This window comes from Grampus griseus, assembly GCF_964374135.1.
Source record: "Grampus griseus genome assembly, chromosome: 15".
In the NCBI taxonomy this organism is placed as follows: domain Eukaryota; kingdom Metazoa; phylum Chordata; class Mammalia; order Artiodactyla; family Delphinidae; genus Grampus; species Grampus griseus.
In genome coordinates, this window is record NC_139009.1 from 39160566 (window position 1) to 39186987 (window position 26422).

Here is a 26422-nt window from a genome sequence, read left to right on the forward strand (position 1 = left end):
CACGGGATCTTCGCTGTTTCATGCAGGTTCTTTTAGTTGCAGCATGTGGGCTCTTTAGTTGTGGCATGCGGCGTCTTTCAGTTGCGGCATGTGGGATCTAGTTCCCTGACCAGAGATAGAACCCGGGCCCCCTGCATTGGGAGCACGGAGTCTTAACCAGGGAAGTCCCTCAAATGTCATTTAGGATGCAAAATATTAGTGTTGCAGGCAGAATTACTTCTTTCTAACTAGATTGTGTTTTCATCTGAATAACTTAGTTTCTGTTTTATTATATTTCTTTTAATTTATGTGAGCAATTGAGAGATCGAGGCTAATGCTGTGATAGATCTTGTTACATTGACTAAGAAATGAAGAAATAAATAGCATACTTAGAAATTAAGCTTGAAGATTTAAAAGTAAAAATGAAAGCTATGAATAAGAAAACATAGAAAAGTATGTTTATAACCTTGAAATGGAAAAAGCCTTTTTTGAGATGAGATACAAAATGCGAAATCCATAAAAGCTGTGTAAATTTAATTAAACATCAAAATTTTAGAGTTCTGACAACAGCAGATATCTTTAAGCATAACACTGGGACAACATATTTCTTCACTTTATATACAGACAAAGGAATAATATTGAGTATACATGTGTATATAAAAAAGATTTTATAAGTAAGAAATAAGGAAACAGTTCAACAGAAAAGTCAGCAAAATATATGAATAGGTGGGCCTCAGAGGAGGAAATATATAGATGGACAACACACGTTTGAAAAGATGCGGCTTCTCTAGAAATCAGGGAGATACAAAATGAAACGATATTGATACTATCTTTTTGTCCATGAGATTATGAAAAATTAAAATGATAATATTGGGGTTAAGTATAGGAAATGGGTATTGTCATACACTGTAGAATATAAATCGGTACAACCATTTTGGAAGGCAGTTTGGAAATACCAATTAAAACTTAAAATGTGTATATTCTTTTACTTATTAATTATATTTCTTGTTACCTCTCCTAGAAAAATATTGTGTATGTGTAAGAAAAGGCTTGTGGATGGATTTTCATTGCAGTATTATTTGTAATAGTGGAAAACTGGCAACAACCTAAATATCAATAAGTAAATGGTTAGCTAACCAGTGGCACATTGATATTGAGGCATTCTGTGCAAGCAGCTCAAAGTAATTATATTGTCCATGGAAAGGTCAAGACATACCATTAAGTGGTTTAAAAATGTTTCACATTAATACCTACAGGATGATATGGTCTGCATAAAATTTGAAAACCCACAAAACATTACCAATCTAAAGCACTTATTCAGGAGTGATGTAGTAGTTTTAAATGGCCTGTTTCTGCAATCAAATGCATTTGATTTATTGATGGAAGCTTTATTTTCCACAGGTGAGAAGCCTCTTCCTCTTAAAACAGCAGTGCAAAAAAAAAGGAGTTATAGCAATGCATTTAATCATTCCAGTGCTATGCGATTACACGAGAGTGATTCTTTAGCCACCAGCATTGATCCAAAAGAAGACCACAATTACAGTGCAAGTAGCATGACAGCACAGCGTTGTGCATCCAGGTCTAGTGTGTCTTCCCTGTCTTCTGTGGATGAGGTATATGAATTTATCCCAAAGAGTAGCCATGTAGGAAGTGATGGCAGTGAAGGATTTCACAGTGAAGAAGATACAGACGTTGATTATGAAGATGATCCTCTTGGAGACAGTGGCTATGCATCACAGGCTTGTGCAGATACCTCTGAAAAAGGGCAGCCAGACAAAAAGATGCGAAAACAGTCGTGTCAAGAAATTGATGAGGAGCTCAAAGAGGCAGCTGGATCTCTGCTCCACCTTGCTGGAATTCGTACATGTCTAGGTTCCCTAATAAGTACTGCAAAGACACAAAATCAAAAGCAGCGGAAAAAATAGAAATACTTATTAGTGTGAAATTATTTTTAAATGTGGCAATACTCTTCTACTTAATTCTTTACAAGGGATATCAAAGCCATAATGGACTTCTTTTGTTTCAGGGTGGGGGAGGGGTGCTAATTACCTGTTTATTTCTAAACATTTTTGTTTTTTAAATTTTTATTAAATAATTGCTGTTAGGATCATGCCCAATCATAAATATGATGTGAAGTCCTAAAAGCATAATTTCTGTGATAAGTGTGATAAGATTTGGAAATATTATGTAAAAAAAATCCCCAGCCTCTGTCTTAAACTTGTAGGGAAAATCTTTTATTCTATTAATGTGTCCAAATATATGAATTGGCAACTCTGTAACATATTTTTTTCATTTTCTCTTCCAATCTGTAATTAATTATAGTTGCTGATCCAGCTAAAAATTTTGCTGCTTTCTTTCTCACATACTCCTCTCTTGACACAATGCAATCCAGTAGGATGAGATTTCAATTTTTTATTTTGTCTTAGTTTTTGTTTTTAATTATTTTTTTGTTGACACATGAACAAAGTTGAGTATAAATTAGAAAAGATCCTAGATGTCTAGAAAGTTCCTTTTGGATACATAGGCAGTACAGCAAAAATTCTAAGATTTAGAAAAGGCAATTTTGTGATGTAATTTCATTTAAGAACCCTGTAATTCCTATTACTGTATTATCTTTGAAATTTTTTAACTTCCCAGATATTGCATAGCATTTATTGGAGCCATTTCTTCTTTCCCAAAGTGCTTTGCAACCATTGTTTGAATTTTAGCCACTAACTGTCTTTGTTGAGGAGAAACTATCCAATGAGAGGATATAGCCATAGAGTGTATTAGGAAGTTAACACCCATTTTGGCACACTTCTGCAATAAGAGGATCTTTCATTTGCTTGTTAAATGTCCTGCATTCTGAGAATCTTGTAGTACGAATGGAGTGTAATTTAATATAAACACTTTGAATACGTATTACTTATGTTATCGTAAATAAAGGTAGATCATTTAGGAAAAAAATTCTGCCCAAACTTTGTATGAATTAAATTTGTATGTGCACCCAGTTAAGGTAAAGGATTTAACAAAACTATAGAGACAAAATGCCTTCGTGGATTTCAAAATTCGTATAAAATTAAATCTTATATAATACATCCTTTTGAGGAGGCAGTGTAATACCTATTATGTGCCATTAAATCCATGCTAAAAGATTTTGTTACTGTTCGAAATGTGTATTGACCAAGGCCTTTTTCAGTATTTGAACAAATCTGCTTGTATGATACATTTTTTCATATCATTTATATAATGTGACTATATCATTCAAAAGGAACAGGGATACTAATAAAACTCAACTTATTCACTATATATTTTTTTACAACGGCAGGAGCAACTTTCCAAAAGTTCAGTCTTATCTCATGCTACATCCTGTTTCATAGACAATGACCTTGTTTTCATTTTCTGATAATTTCATATATACATATACATACACACATATACGTACATACACACATAAGCTCACGATTTTGGTTTGTTACTTTCAGCTACTTCTATGACAATAAAGCATTTTCTTGGATTTTTTTTAAACAAATATTTTTAACTTGTAGAGTTTATTTGGGCAAAACTGAAACGAGAAGCATAATGAAAACGTCTTTTTCAGTTGGCAAGACTTTAAGCCAGGGATAACAACATTAATATTACCTGTCCTGTTCCCATGTTAATTGTAATTGAACCTGGATAGCCACATTTATAGAATCGGTGCTGTTGAAAAATAGTAATCTTTCAATGTGTTGATAATGAATAAGTGTGCAGGATGAGGTATTGGATTTTTTTGTTCTTCGTATATGTCACATCTGCTACAGAAAATGGCTAACCCAAGTTAACATCTTTTACTGTAGACAGTGCTTATAACACCAGAAATTGTTTTTACCATGGTATAAGTAGTACCGAGATTATAAAAATCATTTTAATAACAAAATGTTTTTAAGCTATTTACTGTGGCCCTCTGTATAGACCTTATTAACAGTGTTTTAATGATCTGGTTCCAATTTATCTTGTTCAGCTGAAATTCTGTACCGCAAATGTTCTGTCTGGTTCCAGTCCATTAGATAATTAGTATTTGTGAAGTAAAGGAAAGTAAGATAAGGAGGGGGAAAGTCCTTCCCAGTTCAAATAGAGATCTTCAAAGTTATTTTTGTTTTAATATAAATAACAATAACTCTTTAAACTTGATTTTCTCTCCCTCTTCATTGTACTCTTCCCACAAATTTAAAAGTTAAAAGTTCTGTTCATCACTAGCAAGGTCAATAAACTTTCACACTAAAACCTAACAGGAAGAAGTTATAGGATATTTTATATTGAATTCTTATATAGAATTCAGTGCATCACTTTCCATGTGCTGATTTACCAAGGCAGTTATTTTTAAGGTGAAGAACCTTTTTAATTATGGTCCACCATTAATACTTCCATAGACATCCCATTCCTCAGGTTTGTTGAGATAAAAACATAGCTAATAACCACCCAGTTAAGGAAAGTCATTTCAAGTCCTATGGACTGGAAATTGTATTTCTAAGAATATATTACTAGCAAATTTTACTATAATAAAAACAACTTGGCAATCCTGGAGAGATTTTATATTTTAAAACTGTGACTTAAACTAACATATAATTTGCCTTGCATCAATATAAATTGTTACAACCGATTCCAGTTTATAATAGATCCCTAGTAGAAGTTTTAACAGTTAATCTTCATCTTTCACATCCCAAATAGAATCAGTGTTTCATGAATATGTATTTTTGAAATTGATTTGTGCAATATATTACTAAGTTAGTTCATGTTTTATTTTACTTTTCAAATTCAGAGAAAGAAAGTATTACATGGAGAAGCTAATTATTGGTGGATCACCTCCTTTTCTCCACCTTTGAGCCTTTCATGTCCTCCTTGTAACCAATGTGACTTCTCTTAACTCAGATTCCTTTGTATATAGTAAAGTTTAGAATATATATATTTTTTCTTTTGCTACTTTCTGAGGCATTATGTAAAGTGTCATACTGGGTCGTCAGTTAAATATATGTTAGCACGAATTCAAAACTAGAGAAAGTTTTAAGGGGGGAATGTGTGTGTCTTCGTAGACCAGGAGGCCTTTCCCAGCAATTTAAGCAACAGGTGTGAATACTTCACAAAGCTGTGAAGACTATTGTCTTAAATACTACAGTAACTTAACAACCTTTTGTGAAGACCATAGCATTTAATTAAGAAACTTTGAGGCTTTCTAGTTTACATATATTTTATAGTTTTTTGTTAGTTTGAAATGTTATATAAGCTTTGATTTAAACAAAGTTTGCTTTAGTATGTTAATGATGTAGTCAAAATATTTATTGAAAGACAAAGTAGAGTATTTTAATGTTATACCTGCCATTTTTTTAAAAGCACATTTTTTGCATCTAACTGCCAGTGCCATTGTCAAAACTTGTTTTTAAAATTGTTGTACATTTCTTATTAAACTAAGTGCTTAATTTTAAAGTATTATGTTGCCATTACATAGTGTATAAAAATGTATAATTGCCAATTCATTGTAACTATTATTTATTTTTAAGTGAAAGAATGCTGATTCAAGAAATTTGAGTTATTAAACTGTCCTTATCCTCTTTTCTAATGTAGCATAAAAATTACCGAGTTTGAGTTATAATTGCCAGTAAGTAGATGACCAGTCCAAGTGTACCACTTCTCAGTTGCCAGTCTTTGCTCATATTAAAAACAACTTAACAAATGTTTAGTTTTTGTATCTAATCTCTGATTATTAAATTGTTTATAAAGTTTATTTTTACCAAAGAGATGCAATTCATTATGATAAAGTATTACAGAATAAACCTTGTTTTATAACGTACTTGTACTTTCTCTCTCCTTTGGGGGTTGGTAGTATAGATGTAGGTGGTTCATACTCCTACACTGACACACTCTTTCTATTCCAGTGTTACAAAGTTGGAGTCATGCAGATGAAGAATAAAAGTTTTAATTTCAGAATTTTTTAAAGGCTATTTTTTGAAAGTATTCTTTTTCCTGGTTTTTATATGTCATCTTGATCATTGAAAGCTAAAATAGTGTGAATTACATTATTCTCTTCCTGAAGTTGAACTTTTCCTGTTCGTATATATAATGAGATATTTTGAAATATAACTAAGAAAAATTGAGTAGAATATGTAATTATTAAGGTTTATTTCTGAGAATTCCCTGGTGGTCCAGTGGTTAGGACTGTGCACTCTCACTGCTGAGGGCCTGGGTTCAGTGCCTGGTCAGGGAACTAAGATCCCACAAGCCACACGGCACGGCCGAAAAAAAAGACTATTTCTAAATACAGTTGACCCTTGAACAACGTGGAGGTTAATTCACATATAACTTATAGTCAGCCCTCTGTATCTTCAGTTCCTCCGTAAAGGCAGATTCAACCAACTGTGGACTGTGTAGTATTGTAGTACTTACTATTGAAAAATATCCAAGTATGAGTAGACTCTCGAAGTTCAAACCCACCTTACTCAAGGGTCAACTGTACAGTAGTTTTACTTCAAAAATACCCATAATAGTCACCTGTTAAAAATTGGGCATCCATTGTAAAATGGAATAATCTACAACCACTACTTTGATTTTAATTTCCCCTGTCACTTCTTTGAAGTTCTGTGCTGGTCATTTAAACGGTAGTATCTACCTAGAGTTGTGTATTCAAAATGAGTTGGTGAGACAGCCATATTGATTTTAAACTCCCTTTGAAATCCAGATTCATTTAAAAGTAGCCATTTGGGATTCATGTATTTGTCCCTTTAAAGAGAATCTTATTCTCACTGTTAGATTCACCACTTTCTCGCTCATACAAGTTCTGAGCTAGTATAATTTTTTTTTTTTTTTTTTAACATCTTTATTGGAGCATAATTGCTTTACAATGGTATGTTAGTTTCAGCTTCACAACAAAATGAATCAGTTATATATATACATATGTTCCCATATCTCTTCCCGCTTGCGTCACCCTCCCTCCCACCCTCCCTATCCCACCCCTCCAGGCGGTCACACAGCACTGAGCTGATCTCCCTGTGCTATGCGGCTGCTTCCCACTAGCTATCTACCTTACGTTTGGTAGTGTATACATGTCCATGCCTCTTTATTGCTTTGTCACCGTTTACCCTTCCCCCTCCCCATAGCCTCAAGTCCATTCTCTAGTAAGTCTGTGTCTTTATTCCTGTTTCACCCCTAGGTTTTTCATGACATTTTTTTTTTCTTAAATTCTGTGCCAGTACTATACTGTTTTATTTACTGTAACTTTGTAGTATACCTTGAAATCAAATAGCATAATACTTCCAGCTTTGTTCTTCTTTCTCAAGATTATTTTAGTAATACAGGGTCTTTTGTGTTTCAGTTCAAAGTACTTGTTTTAGTTCTGAGAAAAATGCATTGGTATTTTGATAGAATTGCATAGAATCTGAAAAATTGCCTGGGGAATCCAGTCATTTTAGCAATATTAATTCTTCCAGTCCATGAGCATGGAATATTTGTTTGTGTTATGTTCAATTTCTTTCATCAATGTCTCATAGTTCTCTCAGTACAGGTCTTTTACCTCCTTAGTTAGATTTATTCCTAGGTACTTTATTCTTTTTGATGTAGTTGTAAGTGTTGGCTGTAGGTTTGTCATATATGACTTAATAAAAGTCGTATGTTCAGTTATGTTCCTTCTGTACCCACTTCACTGAGACTTTTTATCATAAATGATATTGAATTTTGTCAAAAGTTTTCTGCATCTATTGAGATGATCATATAATTTTTATTCTTCAATTTGTTAATATGGTGTATCACATTGATTTGAGATATTGAACCATCCTTTCATTCCTGGGATAAATCCCACTTAATCATGGTGTAGGATCCTTTTAATGTATTGTTGAGTTCAGTTTGTTAATACTTTGTTGAGGATTTTTGAATTTATGTTCCTGTGTTGGCCTGTAATTTTCTTTTTTTGTAGTACCTTTGTCTGGTTTTGGTATCAGAGTGATGTTGGCCTCAAAGAATGAGTTTGGAAGCATTCCTTTCTCTTCAATTTTTTGGAATAGTTTGACAAGGATAGGTGTTAACTCCTTTAAATATTTGGTAGAATTCACCTGTGAAGCCATCTGAAACGTCCTGGACGTATGCTTGTTGGGAGTGTTTAAATTATTGATTCACTTTCATTAGTGATAATCAGTCTGTTCATATTTTCTATTTCTTCCAGATTCAGTCTTGGGAGGTTATGCATTTCTAGGAATCTGTTCATTTCTTCTAGGTTGTCCATTTTATTTGTGTATAATTGTTCATAGTAATCTCTTATGATCCTTTATATTTCTGTGGTGTCAGCTGTAAGTTCCCTTTCATTTCTGATTTTGTTTATTTGAGACTGTTCTCTTTTTTCCTTGATAAGTCTGGCTAAAAGTTTATCTATTTTGTTTATCTTTTCAAAGAACCAGATCTTAGTTTTCTTCATCTTTTCTATTGTCTTTTAGTCTCTATTTCACTTATTTGTGCTATGATCTTTATTACTTCTTTTCTTCTAACTTTGGGTTTTGTTTGTTCTTTTTCTAGTTCCTTTAGGTGTAAGTTTAGGTTATATTAGATTTTTTGTTTGTTGAGGTAGGCTTGTATCACTATAAACTTACCATAAATAATATATAATATAATATACATACAATGTATATACATACCATAATGCATACCATATTTTGTTTACCTATTCATCTGTTGATGAACATTTGAGTTGTTTCTACCTGTTGGGTCTTATGCATAATGCTGCTGTGAACATTGGTGCACAAGTATCTGTTTAAATACCTACTTTCAATTTTGGTGGGTATATACCTAGAAGTAGAATTACCAGATGATATGACAATTCTGTGTTCAGTTTTTTTGTGGAACCATGATACTGTTTTCTACAGCAGCTGTACCCTTTTACATTCCCACAGCAATGCTCAAATGGTCCAATTTTTCCATATCCCCTCCAACACTTGTTCTTTTCTTCCTTTCTCCCTCTCTCTCTCATAATAGTAATCCTAAATCATCCTAATGGAGGTGAAGTAGGGTGTCTCACACTTTTCTATGTCTTGCAAACAGAGGCACTGGCAATCTTTTCTTCAGAACTATATTTTCAAGGATATTTTTATAGTGGATGACTGTGGAAGGTGGATATAGTGTCTACCTTCAGAGTAGAGGACAGGTTTCTTAGCGGTCCAGCATAATAAAGAGAATGGCTCACTTTGGGGCAAAGGTCAGACACATTTGCTTGCAGCCTTTATAAAATATTAGGGTTTCCTAAGCAGCATTCACCTGGGCTGCTCTGCACAGCCCCATGGGAAAACTGAAACCCAAAGTGACTGTGAAGCTCATGTTGCTTGCTGTACTGTAAGTAATAAATTTCTTTGTCTCTGACCCAGGAGTCTCATGTTTTCTGCCAGCATCCATGAAACTGTAGCAGGTAAGCTTGTTAGCTTGAAAGTACTGTGAAAGCTCACATCCTTCACAGTTCTTGACATTCTTCTGCCTGATAAAAGGCATCTCTGAAAAATCTACAGCAAACATCGTATCGAATGGTGAGAGGCTGACCACTTCCCCTTTAATTATGAATAAGCCAAGGGTGTCCCCTCTCATTACTTCTATATTTTACTGGGCCTCCTCACCACTTTGGTAAGGCCAAAAAATAAAATAGAGGAGGGGCGGGGTGGGATAACTAAAGGGCATAGAGCTTGGAAAGGTAGAAATAAAGTCACCTTTATTTACAGACAACATGATTGTGTATATAAAAAATCCTAAGAAATCTACAAAAGGCTACTAGAACTAATAAGTTTAACAAGGCCACAGGATACTAGGTCGAATGATTTATAAAAATCTATTGTACTCCAATATAGTAGCAGCAAACTTCTGGAAGATGAAATATTTTAAAATACAATTTACATTAGTATGCAAGAAATGAAATACAAAGGAGAAAATTTAACAAAACATGTGCAAGACCTGTGCAAAGAAAAGTATAAACCCTAGCTGAGAGAACTTAAGAACATCTAAATAAATGGACAGATACACTGTGTTCATGGATCCAAAGACTTAAATATTGTTAAGATGTCAATTCTCTCCAAATTTATCTACACATGCAATTCAGTCCCAATCAAAATCTAGCAGGTTCTTTTGAGGAAATTGGCATGCTGATTCTAAAATTTATATGGAAATGCAAATGACTTAGAATAACCAATAGCATTTTTAAACAAGAGTTGACTGGCTTATACTACCTGATTTCAAATTTCACTATAAAGTTATAATAAACACAGTATGGTTTAATACATATATTTCAATGAAACAGAATAGTCCAGAAAGAAAATCCACACATATATGAGCAGTTGATTTTTGACAAAGGTGCCAAGTTAATTCAAAGAACTAGGGATAATTTTTTTTTTTTAATGGTGCTGGACAATCGTATATACATGTGGAAAATGATGAATCTTGACTTATCTCTCACCATACATGAAAATTTATTTAAAATCAATATCATTGACCTAAATGTTAAAGCTAACAGTGTAAAACTTTTAGAAGAAAACACAGAGGAAAACCTTTTTGACTTCAGAGCAAGCAAAGATTTCTTAGATAAAACACACGAAACACAAACCATAAGAGAAAAAAATTTTTTAACTGATCCTCATCAAAATTAAAAACTCTTGCTCTCTGAAAGACACCATTAAGAAAATGAAAGAGTGGGTTTGTGCCCCGGTCCGGGAAGTTCCCACATACCGCGGAGCGGCTGGGCACGTGAGCCATGGCCGCTGAGCCTGCGCGTCCGGAGCCTGTGCTCCACAACGGGAGAGGCCACAACAGTGAGAGGCCCACATACCGAAAAAAAAAAAAAAAAATGAAAGAGCAAACAACATACTGGGAGAAAATATTCACAACATGTATATCTGACAAAGGATTGTATTCAGAATATTAAAAAAAAACTCCTACAAGTCAATATTAAAGAGACATAAACCGAGTAAAAAACAGGTAAAGATTTGAACAGACTGTTAACCCAAAATATATATGAATAGCAGAAAAATAGCAAAATATATATGAATAGCAGACCACAGAAAGATGCTCAACATCATTAGTCATCAGAGAAATGCATACTAAAACCCCAATGAGATACTACTACACATGCAATAGACTGTCTAAAATTAGAAGGATTGACAATACAAGTGAATTTAAAAATGTGAAGCAATTATAAATCTCATGGTTGCTGGTGGGAATATAAAGTAACACAGACACTTTGAAAAACAGTTTGGCAGTGTCTTATAAAGTTAAACGTACACTTATTATATAGCCCCGTGTACTAGTCTATTAGGGCTGTTTGCTACAATAAACTGCCACTGACTGGATGGCTTAAGAAACATACATTTATTTTCTCACAGTTCTGGAGGTAAGAAGTCCAAGATAGAGGTGTGGGCAGGGTGGGTGGAGTGAGAGCTAAAACACATACACAGACATTGGGGAGAAAAGCTCCTTGACCTTCTAACTCGTTTTAGCAAACCAAAAATAAGTTGTCCTATTTGAACTGCAGAGTAAAGGAGTTAATAAAAATTTGTTAGTAAGGAACAGATGAGAAGCTGAAATACATTCAACAGATTCTATTACTTTCAGAGCTGAGAGTTGAATAAAGACACCTCAAGTCAGACGGATGGCTCCCATACAAAGTATGAGATGGATCGGAGAGAAAGAAATATTCTCTGAGGAGGGTTGGGTGGGTGTGGAAAATCAGTTGCTGGGAGTTCAATTGTTTTTTAATTTTAATTAAATTAAGAACTACCTGAATCTGATCTAGTCATCTATGAAGTGTATTATCTGGAATGCTATAACTACTACTTAATGAGTGTTTTCTACTTGACAGGCTTGGCAAGTACTAAGCCAAGCATTTAGATATTGTTTGTTATTTCATTTAATCCTCATATCAACTCTTTGAGGTTAATGAGGTAATGTTATTTATAGACAAAGAAATCCACACTCAAGGAGCTTAAATTGCCAATAGTTACACCATCTAGTAAATGGTTAAAAAAAACCAAGCCTGGTTCCTAAATTTGTGCTTTAACTACCCGGCTTTTCTGCCTCTAGTTTATAGGACCAACTAAGCACAAGAAGAATGATTGGCGTTTTATTCATTTATTCAACAAATCTTTGCCAAGGCCCTCGTGGTTCTGCAGTGAGCAAAACAGATGAAAGTCTCTGCCCTCATGGAGCTTACATTCTAGTGGGAGGAGACTGGCAAAATAAAAATTTGAAACAAAATACCGGAAGTGATAGTGCTATGAAGAAAAACAGGGGAGGAAGAGGAGAGGTGACAGCTGCTGTGTGGTCAGGCCACCCAAGATGGCTGTCCTCTTGCTCTCTGCACATCCCCTGCTCAAGCAGTGTGTTCTTCACCTATATCCTAGTCACATGACTGGTCTTCCTACATACTTGCCCCCGGCCCAGCTAGTGATTGTTCTAACTTTAGATCAGACCGTCTCCACAGGGATAACTTATCAAAGGGGTGATGAGGGGCATCCCCCTCTGCCAGTTTCCCTAGTAACCAATGAGCCAACATGATGTCATTTCCCCTATAACTGGTAACCTCCCCCTCCCACCAAGAGCGGAGACTGCCGCCATGTCCTGCCAACTGTCTGCTGCACACGGTGGGGCGTTGCTCCAGGACCTTGTTTCAGACGTGTAAGCTCCCCAATCCATGAAACCATAGATGTCTCTGTTGCTGACTCCAGGCTCTTTCTCCGATCTTGAAACTAGGCAAGTACAGGGCTTGCAGGCCTGCGGGGTGCAGCCCAACAGTTGCTGTTTTAGATGGGGAGGACCTCTTACCTAGGTGGCTCTGAGCAGGGATTAGAATGATGTGCGGGAGCAACATACACAAATACCCAGAGGAAGGGAACAGTGAAGGCTAAAGTAGAGGCTGCAGCTATTTAACGTTTTTACAGCATTAGCAAGAGGAATGGCTATTAGCCTGGAGCATCCAGAGCAAAGGAAAGACTGGTAGGAGCTGAGGCCTGTGAAGTATTCAGGCACCAGGGGCCATGTCTTGCAGAGTTCTGTGGCCACCACAGTAAGAACTTAGAATCCAAGATTTGCACCTAATGTAATCAAATTATTGATATTTTTCTAAGGATCACTACCACACCTTGAGATTTAGAGATTGTCCATAGCAAAGCTTAAATCCAAAATCTTAATTAAATACCTTCAGACAAAACAGGGCATCCTCTACATGATCACCTGTTACAGTTACCCTTCAAGCCAAAATAACTCCAAAACCAAGAAATGTATGTAAATCCAGGAAGTTAAGATAGTAGTGGTGGAAAAAAAAAAAAAAGATAGTAGTGGTGTTTCTCTAAACTGGCACATATATTACTGTATCTTATTAACAAGTTGTTTCATAGGGTAAAAATCTTACCTCTTCTCATTATTATAAGGCTACATTACTGCAGTCTATTAAAATACATCATTATTACTTTTAAATATAATTGGATCTAAGCCACCCAAGTTTTTTATGGCATTAAGGGAATAGAGAGGAATAATTTTATAATTAGCCTATCTGAGAGGTTTCATTAAGTAATTCAAGCATTCCCTTAAGATCTTGTTTACAGTATTAAATCTCTTAATAAGTAGAGTAAAAGTAAATATAAAACTGAATCTTGATCAAATTATAGCACTGTCAGTTCTACAACAGCCTAATTCACTGTTACCAAGTAAACACTTTAAGAACCGAGATGTTTGGTATCTTTCTAGTCAAATGAGCAAGAACCATGTTGCAGCAGAATTTGCCCCTCACATCTATTAAGATTTCATTTAAAAGAACTCCCACCCACTTTCTGCTTTCACTTACACACCAATCTGAATTCTTAAAGGAAATTGTATTACAAATGAAATTGGTTTTTCCTGAAAATCAGTGTTTGATGATAATTCTGAGACTAAATATTTCCTTGTAACTTGATTCTGTGTAAATACTATCTCTCCCTTCTTTTAGATGTATTCTCCCCAGGAAATGTATGGTCAGCTTGAATTCACTTTAAGAAAAATGTTGATTATTCAAATGAGAAATTGCAACATTCAAACACTTGCAGCCAGCTCTTTGGAGAGGCAGTGGTGTATTTACACATTTCAGCTGACACACTACAGGTTCTTTACCAGTGCAGGTAAAAGCAGGACCATATATAATTTATTAGTACTCTCTCTCTCTAATTGCTTTCCAGTAGAATTGCAGAAAGGAATTCTCACTCTCTTCTGTTTCCCCTTGGGGGTTTCCTTTGTTACAGCTTAACTCTAAGCTTTATATGGAGTTGCAGCTTTCGAAATAGAGCGTTAATTGGAAGCAATTATCCAATTATACCAGCTGTGACTATGCTGTATACCCAATTTTTACCAAGAAAAGAGCACATTCAACAGATGATTTAATATAGCAGCCTGGCATAATGAACCTGCAACGGACACTCCAATCACATAGCTAATGTCTTCAATGCCTGAAATATTCAAGAGTACATGTGTAGCTGAAGTCAGGGCAAAAAATAAACAAACAAAACAAAAAATAAAGGCTATCAGGCTTGATTTTCAAAGCAGGGCAAACATGTGTGATGTAAATTTTAAAAGTAATCCAAGAGCTTATGTTTGTTTATTATCTAAAATGCGTGAGATTTTTCCAACCGCTTGATTTTAAAAGTAGGTGTGCTTTCAACTTTAGTTTTTTAAAAACTTTTTTGATGCCTTATGTATGTGCGCTGAAGGCTTATTACAGTGCTGTCCTTGAAACTGATGCTTTGGAACCACTTTAGGTACTTCTCAGATAAGCACCCAGAAGAACCTGCCTTGTATGAAATTCCACTCTGCAACCAGTAGTGTGATAATGAGCTCTGGGGTAGTCATTTTCTGCCTGTAATCTATTCAGCTTCTCAAGTGTTGACCAAGTGCTTGCGGGGCGGGGTGGGGGGAAAGGCTTTGGCAAGGATAGTGTTGATTAAATGGGTGGGAAGTTAATCCATATGCTGTCAAGGAATATTTTTATGAGCAAAAATTCACTACTACTAACACCTGCAAAATTGGCTCGGCAAGAAAAGAAGAAAATGTTTCAGCAAATTTGTTAGCTCTATATTAAAGAAACAAAAACAAAGGAACCAAAACACTTGGCCACCAACTCTTGAGTCATCTTATTGGTGCTGTCTTGACAAAGAGATGCCATTCCTCTCTGTGCTATGATGTCACCTTTGTCCAATCATAACCTTCCTTATGAGAGTGTGGGATAACTCTCTGGAGAAAAGGTGAGTGACAGCAGCAAGCAACGCATCAGTCACTAGGCAACAAGATCAGCCTTCAGTGGAAGAGAATTTTCAAACATTTAACCCTCACACTGTCAGGGTTTTTTGTTGCTGATATGGCAATAATCTCTAGACAAATGGCTTAGTATGAATAATGCAGCTTTTTTTTTTTTTTTAAGCTATCTTTCTAAAGGCCATGAGAGGAAACTTTCTATTTAGACTAAGGACCTTACTTGGTTTGAAAAGACCGGTAAATTTGGAAATTTTTAAAACCTCTTTTTCACAAGGGTCATGATTTAACTCACATGATTATCTCCTTGGTGTCTTTAGACCCATTATTTCCTTGCCCCCCATAAGCTGTGCTGTCACACAGGTGTATGGTCTGTGCCCAACACAGAGTTAGGGGGTGAATGGAGCTGAAATCAGCCTATACTCCATATGTCCGCACACACCCTCGTTCAGGTATTCTCAAGAAATGTGTCTTTAACTGATTTGTCACCCTGATGCCATTTTGTAATTTGTCTGCCTGGAGTAGTGCTTTTTCCTAATTTACACAAAGTTGTTGTATGAGTTCTCAGGTAGGGGGCCTTGCAAGTATATCTTAGTTTTCCAAGCAGTCAGAAAGTTCTGCAAGATTGTCCCTCCTCTTTTGCACTTGACTCTGCTAGAGAATTTAGCACAGGGCTAGACAGACCCAGGTGTGGACTGGCGGTATTGTTTCCAAACTGGATTTCCAGAATCATCTTGCTCAGACTGTTTGGTTTATTTCCCAAAAAGTATATTCTTCTAGAATTTCTCTCATGAAACTGGTATTTTGTTAATTTGAGAGCCCTAATTGTTTACCCTTTTTTTCTGCCCCCAGTTATACAGTATAACGATTTCCTTAAGAAGAGAAAGTTTTTTTTAATTGAAGTATAGTTGATTTACAATGTTGTGTCATTTACAATGTTATAGTTTCTGCTATATAGCAAAGTGATTCGTTTATACATATATATCAATATATTCTTTTCCATTATGGTTTATCACAGGATATTGAATATAGTTCCCTGTGCTGTGCAATAGGACCTTGTTTATCCATCCTATATGTAATAGTTTGCATCTGCTAACCCCAAACTCCCACTCCAACTCTTCCCCACAACACACCCTTGGCAACCACAAGTCTGTTCTCTATGTCTGTGAGTCAGTTTTTGTTTCATAGATAAGTTCATTTGTGTTGTATTTTAGATTCCACATATAAGTGATATCATATGGTATTTGTCTTTCTCTTTTTGTCTTACTTCACTTAGTATGATAATCTCTAAGTCCATCCATGTAGCTTCAAATGGCATTATTCCATTCTTTTTTATGGCTGAGTAATATTCCATTGTATATATATATATATATATACCTAATCCTCTTGATCTATCGATGGACATTTAGGTTGTTTCCATGTCTTGGTTATTGTAAATAGTGCTGCTATGAACATAGGGGTGCATACATCTTTTCGAAGTATAGTTTTGTCCAGATATATGCCCAGGAGTGGGATTGCTGGATCATATGGCAACTCTCTTTTTATTTTTTTGAGAAACCGCCATACTGTTGTCCATAGTAGCTGCACCAATTTTCATTCCCACCAACAGTGTAGGAGGGTTCCCTTTTCTCCAAACCCTCTCCAGCATTTGTTTTTTGTAGACTTTTTTTTTTTTTTTTTTTTTGCGGTACGCGGGCCTCTCACTGTTGGGGCCTCTCCTGTTGCGGAGCATAGGCTCCGCACGCGCAGGCCCAGTGGCCACGGCTCACGGGCCCAGCCGCTCCGCGGCACGTGGGATCCTCCCGGACTGGGGCACGAACCCGTGTCCCCTGAATCAGCAGGCGGACTCTCAACCACTGCGCCACCAGGGAAGCCCTTTTGTAGACTTTTTAATGGTGGCCATTCCGACTGGTATGAGGTGGTACCTCATTGTAGTTTTGGTTTGCATTTCTCTAATAATTAGTGATGTTGAGCATCTTTTCATGTGCCTGTTGGCCATCTGTATGTCTTCTTTGGAGAAATGTCTATTTAGGTCTTCTGCCCATTTTTGGATTGGGTTTTTTGTGTTTATTGTTATTGAGTTGTATGAGCTGTTTGTATATTTTGGAAATTAAACCCTTGTCGGTCGCATCATTTGCAAGGATTTTCTCCCAGGCCGCATGTTGTCTTCGTTTTGTTTATGATTTCCTTTGCTGTGCAAGAGCTTGTAAGTTTGATTAAGTCCCACTTGTTTATTTTTGCTTTTATGTCTATTGCCTTGGGAGACTGATCTAAGAAAACATTGGTATAATTTATGTAAGAGAATGTTTTGCCTATATTCTCCTCTAGGAATTTTATGGTGTCATGTCTTATATTTAAGTTTTTAAGCCATTTGGAATTTATTTTTGTGTATGCAGTGAGTGTGTGTTCTAACTTCTTTGATTCACATGCAGCTGTCTAACTTTCCCAACACCACTTGCTGAAGAGACTGTCTTTTCCCCATTGTATATTCTTGCCTCCTTTGTTGAAGATTAATTGACTGCAGGTGAGTGGGTCTAAAGAACAGAAATCTTTATTATTATTTTAGTTAGATAATAAATCAATTAGCAGATACTTATTAAGTGAGTTTCATGAGGACAGTCGGTACCATGTTTTCTCTCTCAGTGCCTGGCACATAGTAAATGCACATATATCTTTGCATAATTAATTAATGGTATTCACTTGGGGGACTCCAATAGGAGAATTATATATACTCCATTAGAATTGTAAGACGCTTGCAAGTTAACTAGTACAAGACTCATTTTGCAGTTGAGGAAACTGAGACTCAAATAACTAACCAATTCATAATCTAGTTAAAAGTGTGACCAGATTTCCCTATAATTAAGTCAATGTGAAGTTAATTTAGCTCACAAACATGTAGGGGGCAAAGATCATTTCCACTGACTTGTTATATGCCTTATCTAGTATTGTTAAATCTGTCCTCAAAAAAAAAAATATGTCTTCAACATGTTGGTGCTCATATATTTGAGGACTATACTGAGGTTTAAAAAATAAAGTCAGATCTTGTTCGGAAGTAAACAGGTTCATCAGGGCCACAAACCCAAAACCGTCTTTTTATATATATATAAATTTATTTATTTATTTATGTATTTATTTTTGGCTGTGTTGGGTCTTCATTGCTGTGCGCGGGCTTTCTCTAGTTGCGGTGAGCGGGGACTACTCTTTGTTACAGTGCGCAGGCTTCTCATTGTCCTGGCTTCTCTTGTTGCAGAGCACGGGCTCTAGGCACAGGCTTCAGTAGTTATGGCACATGGGCTCATAGTTGTGGCTTGCGGGCTTTAGAGCTCAGGCTCAGTAGTTGTGGCACACGGGCTTAGCTGCTTCGTGACATGTGAGATCTTCCTGGACCAGGGCTCGAACCCATGTCCCTTGCATTGGCAGGCAGATTCTTAACCACTGCACCACCAGGGAAGCCCCCAAAACTGTCTTAAGACTTTTGTGTCTCTAGGGATTGGTTCAATATTTGGCTTATGACAGGTGCTCTATAAATTTTTGTTGAAAGAATAAAAGGGTAAAATAAAAGAATAAGTTTTTAAAGCTCTTGTTATAGGGGAGATTTGCCTGTATTTTAAGTTTTGAAGAAGTAGCTGGCTATAGCCATGTGAACCAGTGAACAGAAGGGCCTTTGAAGCCCTGAGAGCAATTTAAAGCAGCAAATGGATATGTAAAACAGCATTCACTGTTCAAATCAATCCCAAGGGGAGACTGAACAGCCAAAATATCATGACCGGGTAGAACACTGTCTAAAGGGCATTACAGGGTGGATTGAATATAGAATAGCCTCCAGTTTCATTAATTTGAGTCTGATCAACTAAACACTCTTAAAAGTGAAATTTATAAGAAAAGTAGGAAAATAAATACATAAAACAAAAATTCAATGTACCAAAACTTATGGGATGCAGCTATAGCAGTACTAAGAGAAAAATTTATAGCTAAATGCCTATTTTAGAAATGAAGAAAGATGTCAAATCAATAACCTAATCTTCTCCCTTAAGAAACTAGAAAAAGAAGAGAAAACTAAATCCAAATGAAGCAGAAGAAAAGAAATAATAAAGATTAAAATGGAAATAAATAAAATAGAAAACCAATAAAGAAAAGTAATGAAATAAAAAGTTGGTTCTTTGAAAAGATCAAGAAAACAGACAAATTTTAGCTCAACTGACCAAGAAAAAAATATATATAGAGAGAGAAGACACAAATTACTCATATCAGGAATAAAATAGGACATTGCTACCAATCTTACAGAAATTAAAGGAATTATAAAGAAACACTTGAGCAACAGCATGTCTGTAAATTAGATAACTTAGATGAAATGGATGCATTCCTAGGAAGACCCAAAACCAAAACTGATTCAAGAAGAAAATAGAAAATAAATGTGTGTACATATTTTTTTCAGGAAGAGTATTTTCCCTTTTTTAAAAACTATGTTTTTAGAGCAGTTTTAGGTTCACTGCAAAATTGAGACGAAGTGACAGTGATTTCCCATACCTCCTGCCCTGGCATATGCATAGCCTCCCCCATTATCAACATCCTCCAGAGTGCTACATTTGTTACAGTTGATGAACTTACATTGACACATCATAATCACCCAAAGTCCATGGTTTACCTTGGGGTTTACTTCTGGTGTTGTACGTTCTATGGGTTTGGACAAATTTATAATGGCATATCTCCATAATTATAGAATCATGGAGAGTTTCTTCACTGCCCTTAAAATCCTCTGCACTCTGCCTATCAATGCCTTTCTCCAACACCAAACCCTGCCAACCACCAATCTTTTTACTGTCTCCATAGTTTTGCCTTTTCCAGAATGTATTATGGTTGGAATCATAGCCTTTTCAGATTGGCTTCTTTCACTTCGCAGTATGCATTTAAACTTCCTCCACGTCTTTTCATAGGTTGAGAACTCCTTTCTTTTTAGCGCTGAATAATATTCCACTGTCTAGATGTATCACAGTTTATTTACCCATTTACCTATTGAAGGACATCTTGGTTGCTTCTAAATTTTGGCAATTATGAATAAAGCTGCTATAAACATCTGCGTGAAGTTTTTTGTGGACATAAGTTTTCAGCTCCTTTGGGTAAATATCAAGGAGCTCAACTGCTGGATTGTATGGCAAGAGTACATTTAGTTTTGTAAGAAGCTGCCAACTGTCTTCTGAAGTTGCTGTACCACTTGACATTTCCAGTAGCAATGACTGAGTGTTTCTGTAGCTCAATATCCTCACTAGCATTTGGTATTGTCAGTGTTCTGGATTTTGTCCATGCTAATAGGAGTGTAGTGGTACATCTTTGTTTTAACTTCCATTTTCCTGATGATATATGATGTGGAGCATCTTTTCATATTCTTTTTATCATCTGTATATCTTCTTTGGTGCAGTATCTGTTAAAGTCTTTGGCCCATTTTTAAATTGGGTTGTTTGTTTTCTTATTGTTGACTTTTAAGAGTTCTTTGCATATTTCGGATAACTGTCTTTTATTAGATGTGTCTTTTGCAAATATTTTCTCCCAGTCTGTGGCTTGTCTTCTCATTCTCTCACCCTTGTCTTTTGCAGGGCAGAAAGATTTAATTTTAAGAAAGTCCAGTTTATCAATTATTTCATGGATCATGCCTTTGGTATTGTATCTAAAAAGTCATCACCACACCCAAGGTCATCTAGATTTTCTCCTGTTATTTTCCAGGAGTTAACAGTTTTGTGCTTTACATTTAGGTCTGTGACCCTTTTTGTGAAGGGTGTAAGGTCTGTGTCCAGATTCTGTTTTTTTTACATGTGGAAAAATATTTTCCTTTTAAGAATCATTTTTCTTCTAGATGTGGTATATATATACAATGGAATATTACTCAGCATCAAAAAGAATGAAATAATGCCATTTGCAGCAACATGGATGGACCTAGAGATTATCATAGTAAGTGAAGTCAGAGAAAGACAAATACCATATGATATCACTTATATGTGGAATCTAAAATACAATACAAATCAACATATCTACAAAATATAAAGAGACTCACAGACATAGAGACCAGACTTGTGGTTACCAAGGGAGAGAGGGGGTAGAGAAGGGAAGGAGTGGGAGTTTGGGGTTAGCAGAGGCAAACTGTTACATATGGGATGGATAAACAACAAGGTCTTACTGTACAACACAGGGAACTATATTAAATATCCTGTGACAAGCCACAATGGAAAAAAATATGAAGGGCTTCCCTGGTGGCACAGTGGTTAAGAATCTGCCTGCCAATGCAGGGGACACGGTTTTGAGCCCTGGTCCAGGAAGATCCCACATGCTGCAGAGCAACTAAGCACATGCACCACAACAACGGAGACTGCACTCTAGAGCCTGCGAGCCACAACTACTGAGCCTGTGTGCCACAACTACTGAAGCCCGTGCTCTGCAACAAAGAGAAGTCACCACAATGAGAAGTCTGCACACCGCAATGAAGAGTAGCCCCCGCTCGCCACAACTAGAGAAAGCCGGAGCACAGCAACAAAGACCCAACACAGCCAAAAATAAATTAAATAAATAAATAAAATTTTTAATAAAAATGAAAAAGAATATGTATATGTAAAACTGAGTCACTTTGCCATACAGAAGAAATTAATACAACGTTGTAAATCAACTATACTCCAATAAAATTTTTGAAAAAAATCATTTTTCTTCCAATGTTCAAAGTAGGTATAGATAAAGTGCAGATAAACAAAAAAGAGGAAAATAACTCCATGATCCAAAGAGAATTGATAGCATTTTGAAGTAAACATTCAAATATGTGCTATATATGTACATAACACGATGTTAAAAAGGGACTCTTTCTGCTTACTTTTGGCTGAAGCCCTACAGGTGGATAACAATACAATAGGTACCCAAGAATCCCACATCCTAAATATTCAAATTAAGTTGCTGTGATGCCTAGGCAAGGGTAGACTGAGAGATTATGAAATAGGTTCTGCCAGAATTGAGCAATCACCCCACCAGCCTAAAAAGTAGGGGTTGAAGAGTAGTGAGAGAAAATGTCATGGAGGGCCTTGTTGGTGGGCTGGGTCCCACCCCACCTCCTAGGGGGAGAGAAGTACATCCCCTCATCCGAAGCCAAGCGAGAGGGGCTTCCAAGACCCACTCAGAGAGCTAGACACGTCCTTCTGGAGCTTGGGAACTGGTGTCTGCCTTTTATCAAGAAAAGCCCGCAGATGAGAGACTGTGGCTGGACCTAAGCCTACCCGACAGCAAGGAGAGAGAAGGGCTGCACTGCCATGGTGGCAGGCCAGGATGTGTGAGCTTCGCCAGGGCCATGTGGATCCGAGGAGGGGTCTAGCCTGAGTTATTTAAAAAAGGGACCACAGGGACTTCCCTGGCGGTCCAGTGGTTAAGACTCCAAGCTTCCACTGCTGGGGATGCGGGTTCAATCCCTGGTGGGGGAAATAAGATCCCGCATGCTGTGGGTCGCGGCCAAAATTGAAAAAAATAATAAAAGGGGACCACTTAAGAGGATACCTGAGTGGGAGGGCAAAGGGCCCAAAGGATAGGGTTAGTGTAAGGGAGATGGCTGGAAACCCCATGGGTGGAGGGGAGAACTGGAAGCTTCCACCTGGAAGAGAGACAGCGTCCTTAAACAGTGAATTTTGGGAGCAACCTGCAAAGGCATGTACCAGAGAAAGAGGCTGCAAGGTGCATCTACCACACACGCAGGAGCCAATGAAGGATCTGGCTGAGCCTGCCAGGGAAGACTGCCCTTCCCCCTCTGCCATCCCAAGGGCCCTGCCTTGGATGGGGTTGGAGCTGAAGGGAAGATGAGGCGCTATGAGAGGGAAGACAGCACTACTAAGCTTTCCAGGAGTCCAAGTTCGCAACAGGTTGGCCTGTAGGAGAAGATTCCCTTTAAGTGGAAAAGTTCAGATTGGACTGAATTATCGTATTAAGACCGCCCAACTGACTGAAAGGGATCATAAAAGCTTTGAGACCTGCCTGAGACTTCATCCAGGCACAGGAAAAGGACAAATCCAGAAAGTAGGTTTGAAGTAAATGTGGGAGAAGGAAAACAGTTGCTTTGTTATCACACTTGTGCCCATCTTAATCAACAAAATAGTAACAAGTATAAGAAATATTTTTAAACAAGTATTGGATCATACTGGGTTCTTATGTAAATTAAATGTTTGATGTTTGGCATATAATAGCATAATGCTTGGCACATGCATAATAAATACCATATAAGTGTTAGCTATTATTTTTCTTAATAAGAATACTAACATTCTAACCCGCCTTTTTAATTTAACAATATATCCTAAATATATTTTCATGTTAATAAGTACAATTATGGCATATAACCAGAATGAGATCCACAATGTCTGTTTTATTCACTAACGTATCCTATTTACAACAGTGCCTAGCACATAGCAGGTAATCAATTGCTAAATGAATCATTTCAAGTGGCTCTAATGTGTTGTTGTATGGAATGTACTATATTTATTCATTGATCTCCTGTTATTGGTTAGAAAACATTGGAAACAACCGCATCTAGGTGGTTTCCAATCTTTCATGATGATAAACCAAACTCTAACAAATGTCCATATTTTTGGATCTTCGTGTACCTCCTTCATTATTTTCTTGGTATAAGTTCTTAGAAGAGGAATTGCTGTTAAAGGGTATGAATGTTTTATTAAAACTTTGAAAATTGCCAAAGTGCCCTCTGGAGGGAGACTATGGAAGAATTAGGAATTTCCAAGTACAGAGATTATTTTTATTATCTTTGTATAGCTCTGATATTTCCCAATTCCAAGAGTTTTGGCATGGCTTCAACCAAGAAGGCTTTCTGCAAGGTTGAAAATTAAAACACATTTCGGGAACTTTTTCTAGAACATAGTTGACTGAATGAAATGGAAGGGAAAACAAAGCAATTCAGCCGCGGTGAGTAACTCCACAGCCAAGGAAGCCTCAGCTTGGAAGAGAATAGATTCCTCTCCAGGCATCACAGAGAAGAATTATAAGTCAAGAATACAACTAACTGTTTACTGAGCACCCACGAGGAATAGCACTGTTCTGGCTGTTGCGGACACACGATGCCCAGTACGTGCTATTCCACAGCATTGACCACTTCAGCATGTGGTGGCCTCTCTCTGCTACCCCCTCCCTTCCCTTCTTTCCCTGCCTTCCAGCCCCCATGCCCAGAATGTAAGCTTTCCAGGGAACGGCCTTTGTTTATTTCATCTTGCATCCCTGGCACACAACAGGAAAATGCAGTAGATGCAATGCATGTTTGTAAAACTGAACAGAACTCCCCCTAGGAAAATTCTAGAGGGGCTGGCACAAAGTCTGGAAAACATACACGTGTACACACATTTGAATGGCTAATGCCAAATGTGAGAAGCTCAACTGCTGTCATCTTGAGTTCTCACACTAGAAGCTCAGGCAGATACTGAGTTTTGAGCCCCTTCTCAGATCAGTCTTCTGACCCAGATTTGTTCAGTAACAGGATCTAGTTAGACTAGATGACTGTGATGAAGTTTCACTCTGCTCCCTTACGTGGAATAGCAGACAAATATTGAAGCCCACATAAGCTTGAGACCCTGAGCCAAGCAACCCGAAAGATTGCATGCCTCCCTCAGCACTTGTGTGTTGAATCTGCGTTCGGGGCTTCGGCACGTTCTCTGGACGTTGTCAGTGGGTGAAGCTATATGGTGGAGATGACTGGATGCCTACCCAGTGTCCATTCACTCCTGCTTCTTCACTATGGAACCCATTATTATTAGAGATAGCAAAGTACCTAATTAAAAAATTACATTTCTAGGCCTGCTTTGAGGACAGGGGTAGCCAATGAGATATAAAGGGAGCTGTTGGGTGAGACTTCCAGGAACACTCCTAAAGGAGCCCTATTCATCTACTATGTGGTTTTGTTCTTCATGACTTCCTCCCTTCTCTCTTCTTGTTACCTAGGTCACAGATACAGTAGCTGGAGCTCCAGCAGCCATCTTGTGACCATGAACTTAAGGATGGAAATCAGTACTAGGCATGTTAGAGCAGAAAGGATAGGAGATTTGGAAAAACCAGCCCAAGCCTGCCTGCTTCCAGATTTATTTTACCTGAGAGAAAAACAAACCCCTATCTTGTTTAACTACTGTCACTTGACTCTGTTAGTAGAGGCTAACTGTAATTGCTATGGGGATGACTTTCTATGGGATGAAGGGCACAGTAGGCATTTGGAAATTTTTTGGGAGGGGTGGTTGTACTTTTTTGCTGTCACAATAAATGACACTACTTGTATTTAGTAGATAAGAGCCTGGGATGTGCTGTCATAGATGTTCATGCAGAATTAAAATGACAACAACAATGTTTATAATTACCTGTGCCTCAAACATAACTATATTTTACGTATAAATAAAATGTATAATTTGCATGGTTTCAGACACACTTAATTTTCCAGGAATGCAACTGCCATGTGAAACAAAGAAATCTTGTACTTTGTTTTTTGGACCTTTACTAGGATTTGTTCACAGCACTAATTATATGCAGCATGACACAACTGTATTGATCTACGTTTATAGCTGTCCCGTTCATGGTGAATGTATGAATAATTACATTTGTCTCCTTCATCTTATCTTCTAAGGTAGTTGGACCCAAGCTTTTCCATATTGAAATACATATTACTTTATTACAAATGACCTCCCTTTTATTTCTCCTCTGAATCTTTCCAGTCAAGGCAGTATGCTGATCTTATTTTTGAGAAGGTATATATGGGTAGGTTATATTATCTATACATTGCATCTCAGGGTCATAACATTTGTTTCATAAAAGAAGGAGAAATGCATTGGTTTTGACATTGTGCCTGTTGTCCCAATTGATCAGACTATTACACATTCAGCCTTTGTCGGCCTTCTTCGCTTTCATGCTAAGAGGCAGAAAGGACTGGCAATAGAGAGCTGAGTGGGGTTTATATGTCAGAGCAAAACAGGCATGATTTTTACATTCATCAGTAGCAAGCCTGGCTTTGGGCATAAATACAGAAGATGCCATATGTGCAATGTCATTTGAGAGTTAATTGTTTCTGAGAGTTAAGTATCAATATTAATCTGTGACCTACCATGACAACTCTATACACATTAGTTTATCAGAGGACACAGAATTAGGACAGAACTATCTATTGATAGAGGGGGAGCCAGGGCAAGGCACAGTTCTGGAACTC

The 26422-nt window shown here is 37.0% G+C and overlaps 1 protein-coding gene across 2 annotated transcripts in view; it reads left to right on the forward strand.

Moving 5' to 3' along the window:
* FOXN2 (forkhead box N2) overlaps positions 1 to 5785 on the forward strand; it is a 56016-nt gene extending 50231 nt beyond the window's left edge. For both annotated transcript variants that reach the window (XM_082671806.1, XM_082671807.1), the window contains exon 6: positions 1381 to 5785. In XM_082671806.1, coding sequence (XP_082527932.1) covers positions 1381 to 1904 — 524 coding nt within the window. In that variant the 3' untranslated portion in view covers positions 1905 to 5785. The remainder of the gene's footprint in view (positions 1 to 1380) is intronic.
* The last annotated feature ends 20637 nt before the right edge of the window (positions 5786 to 26422 follow it).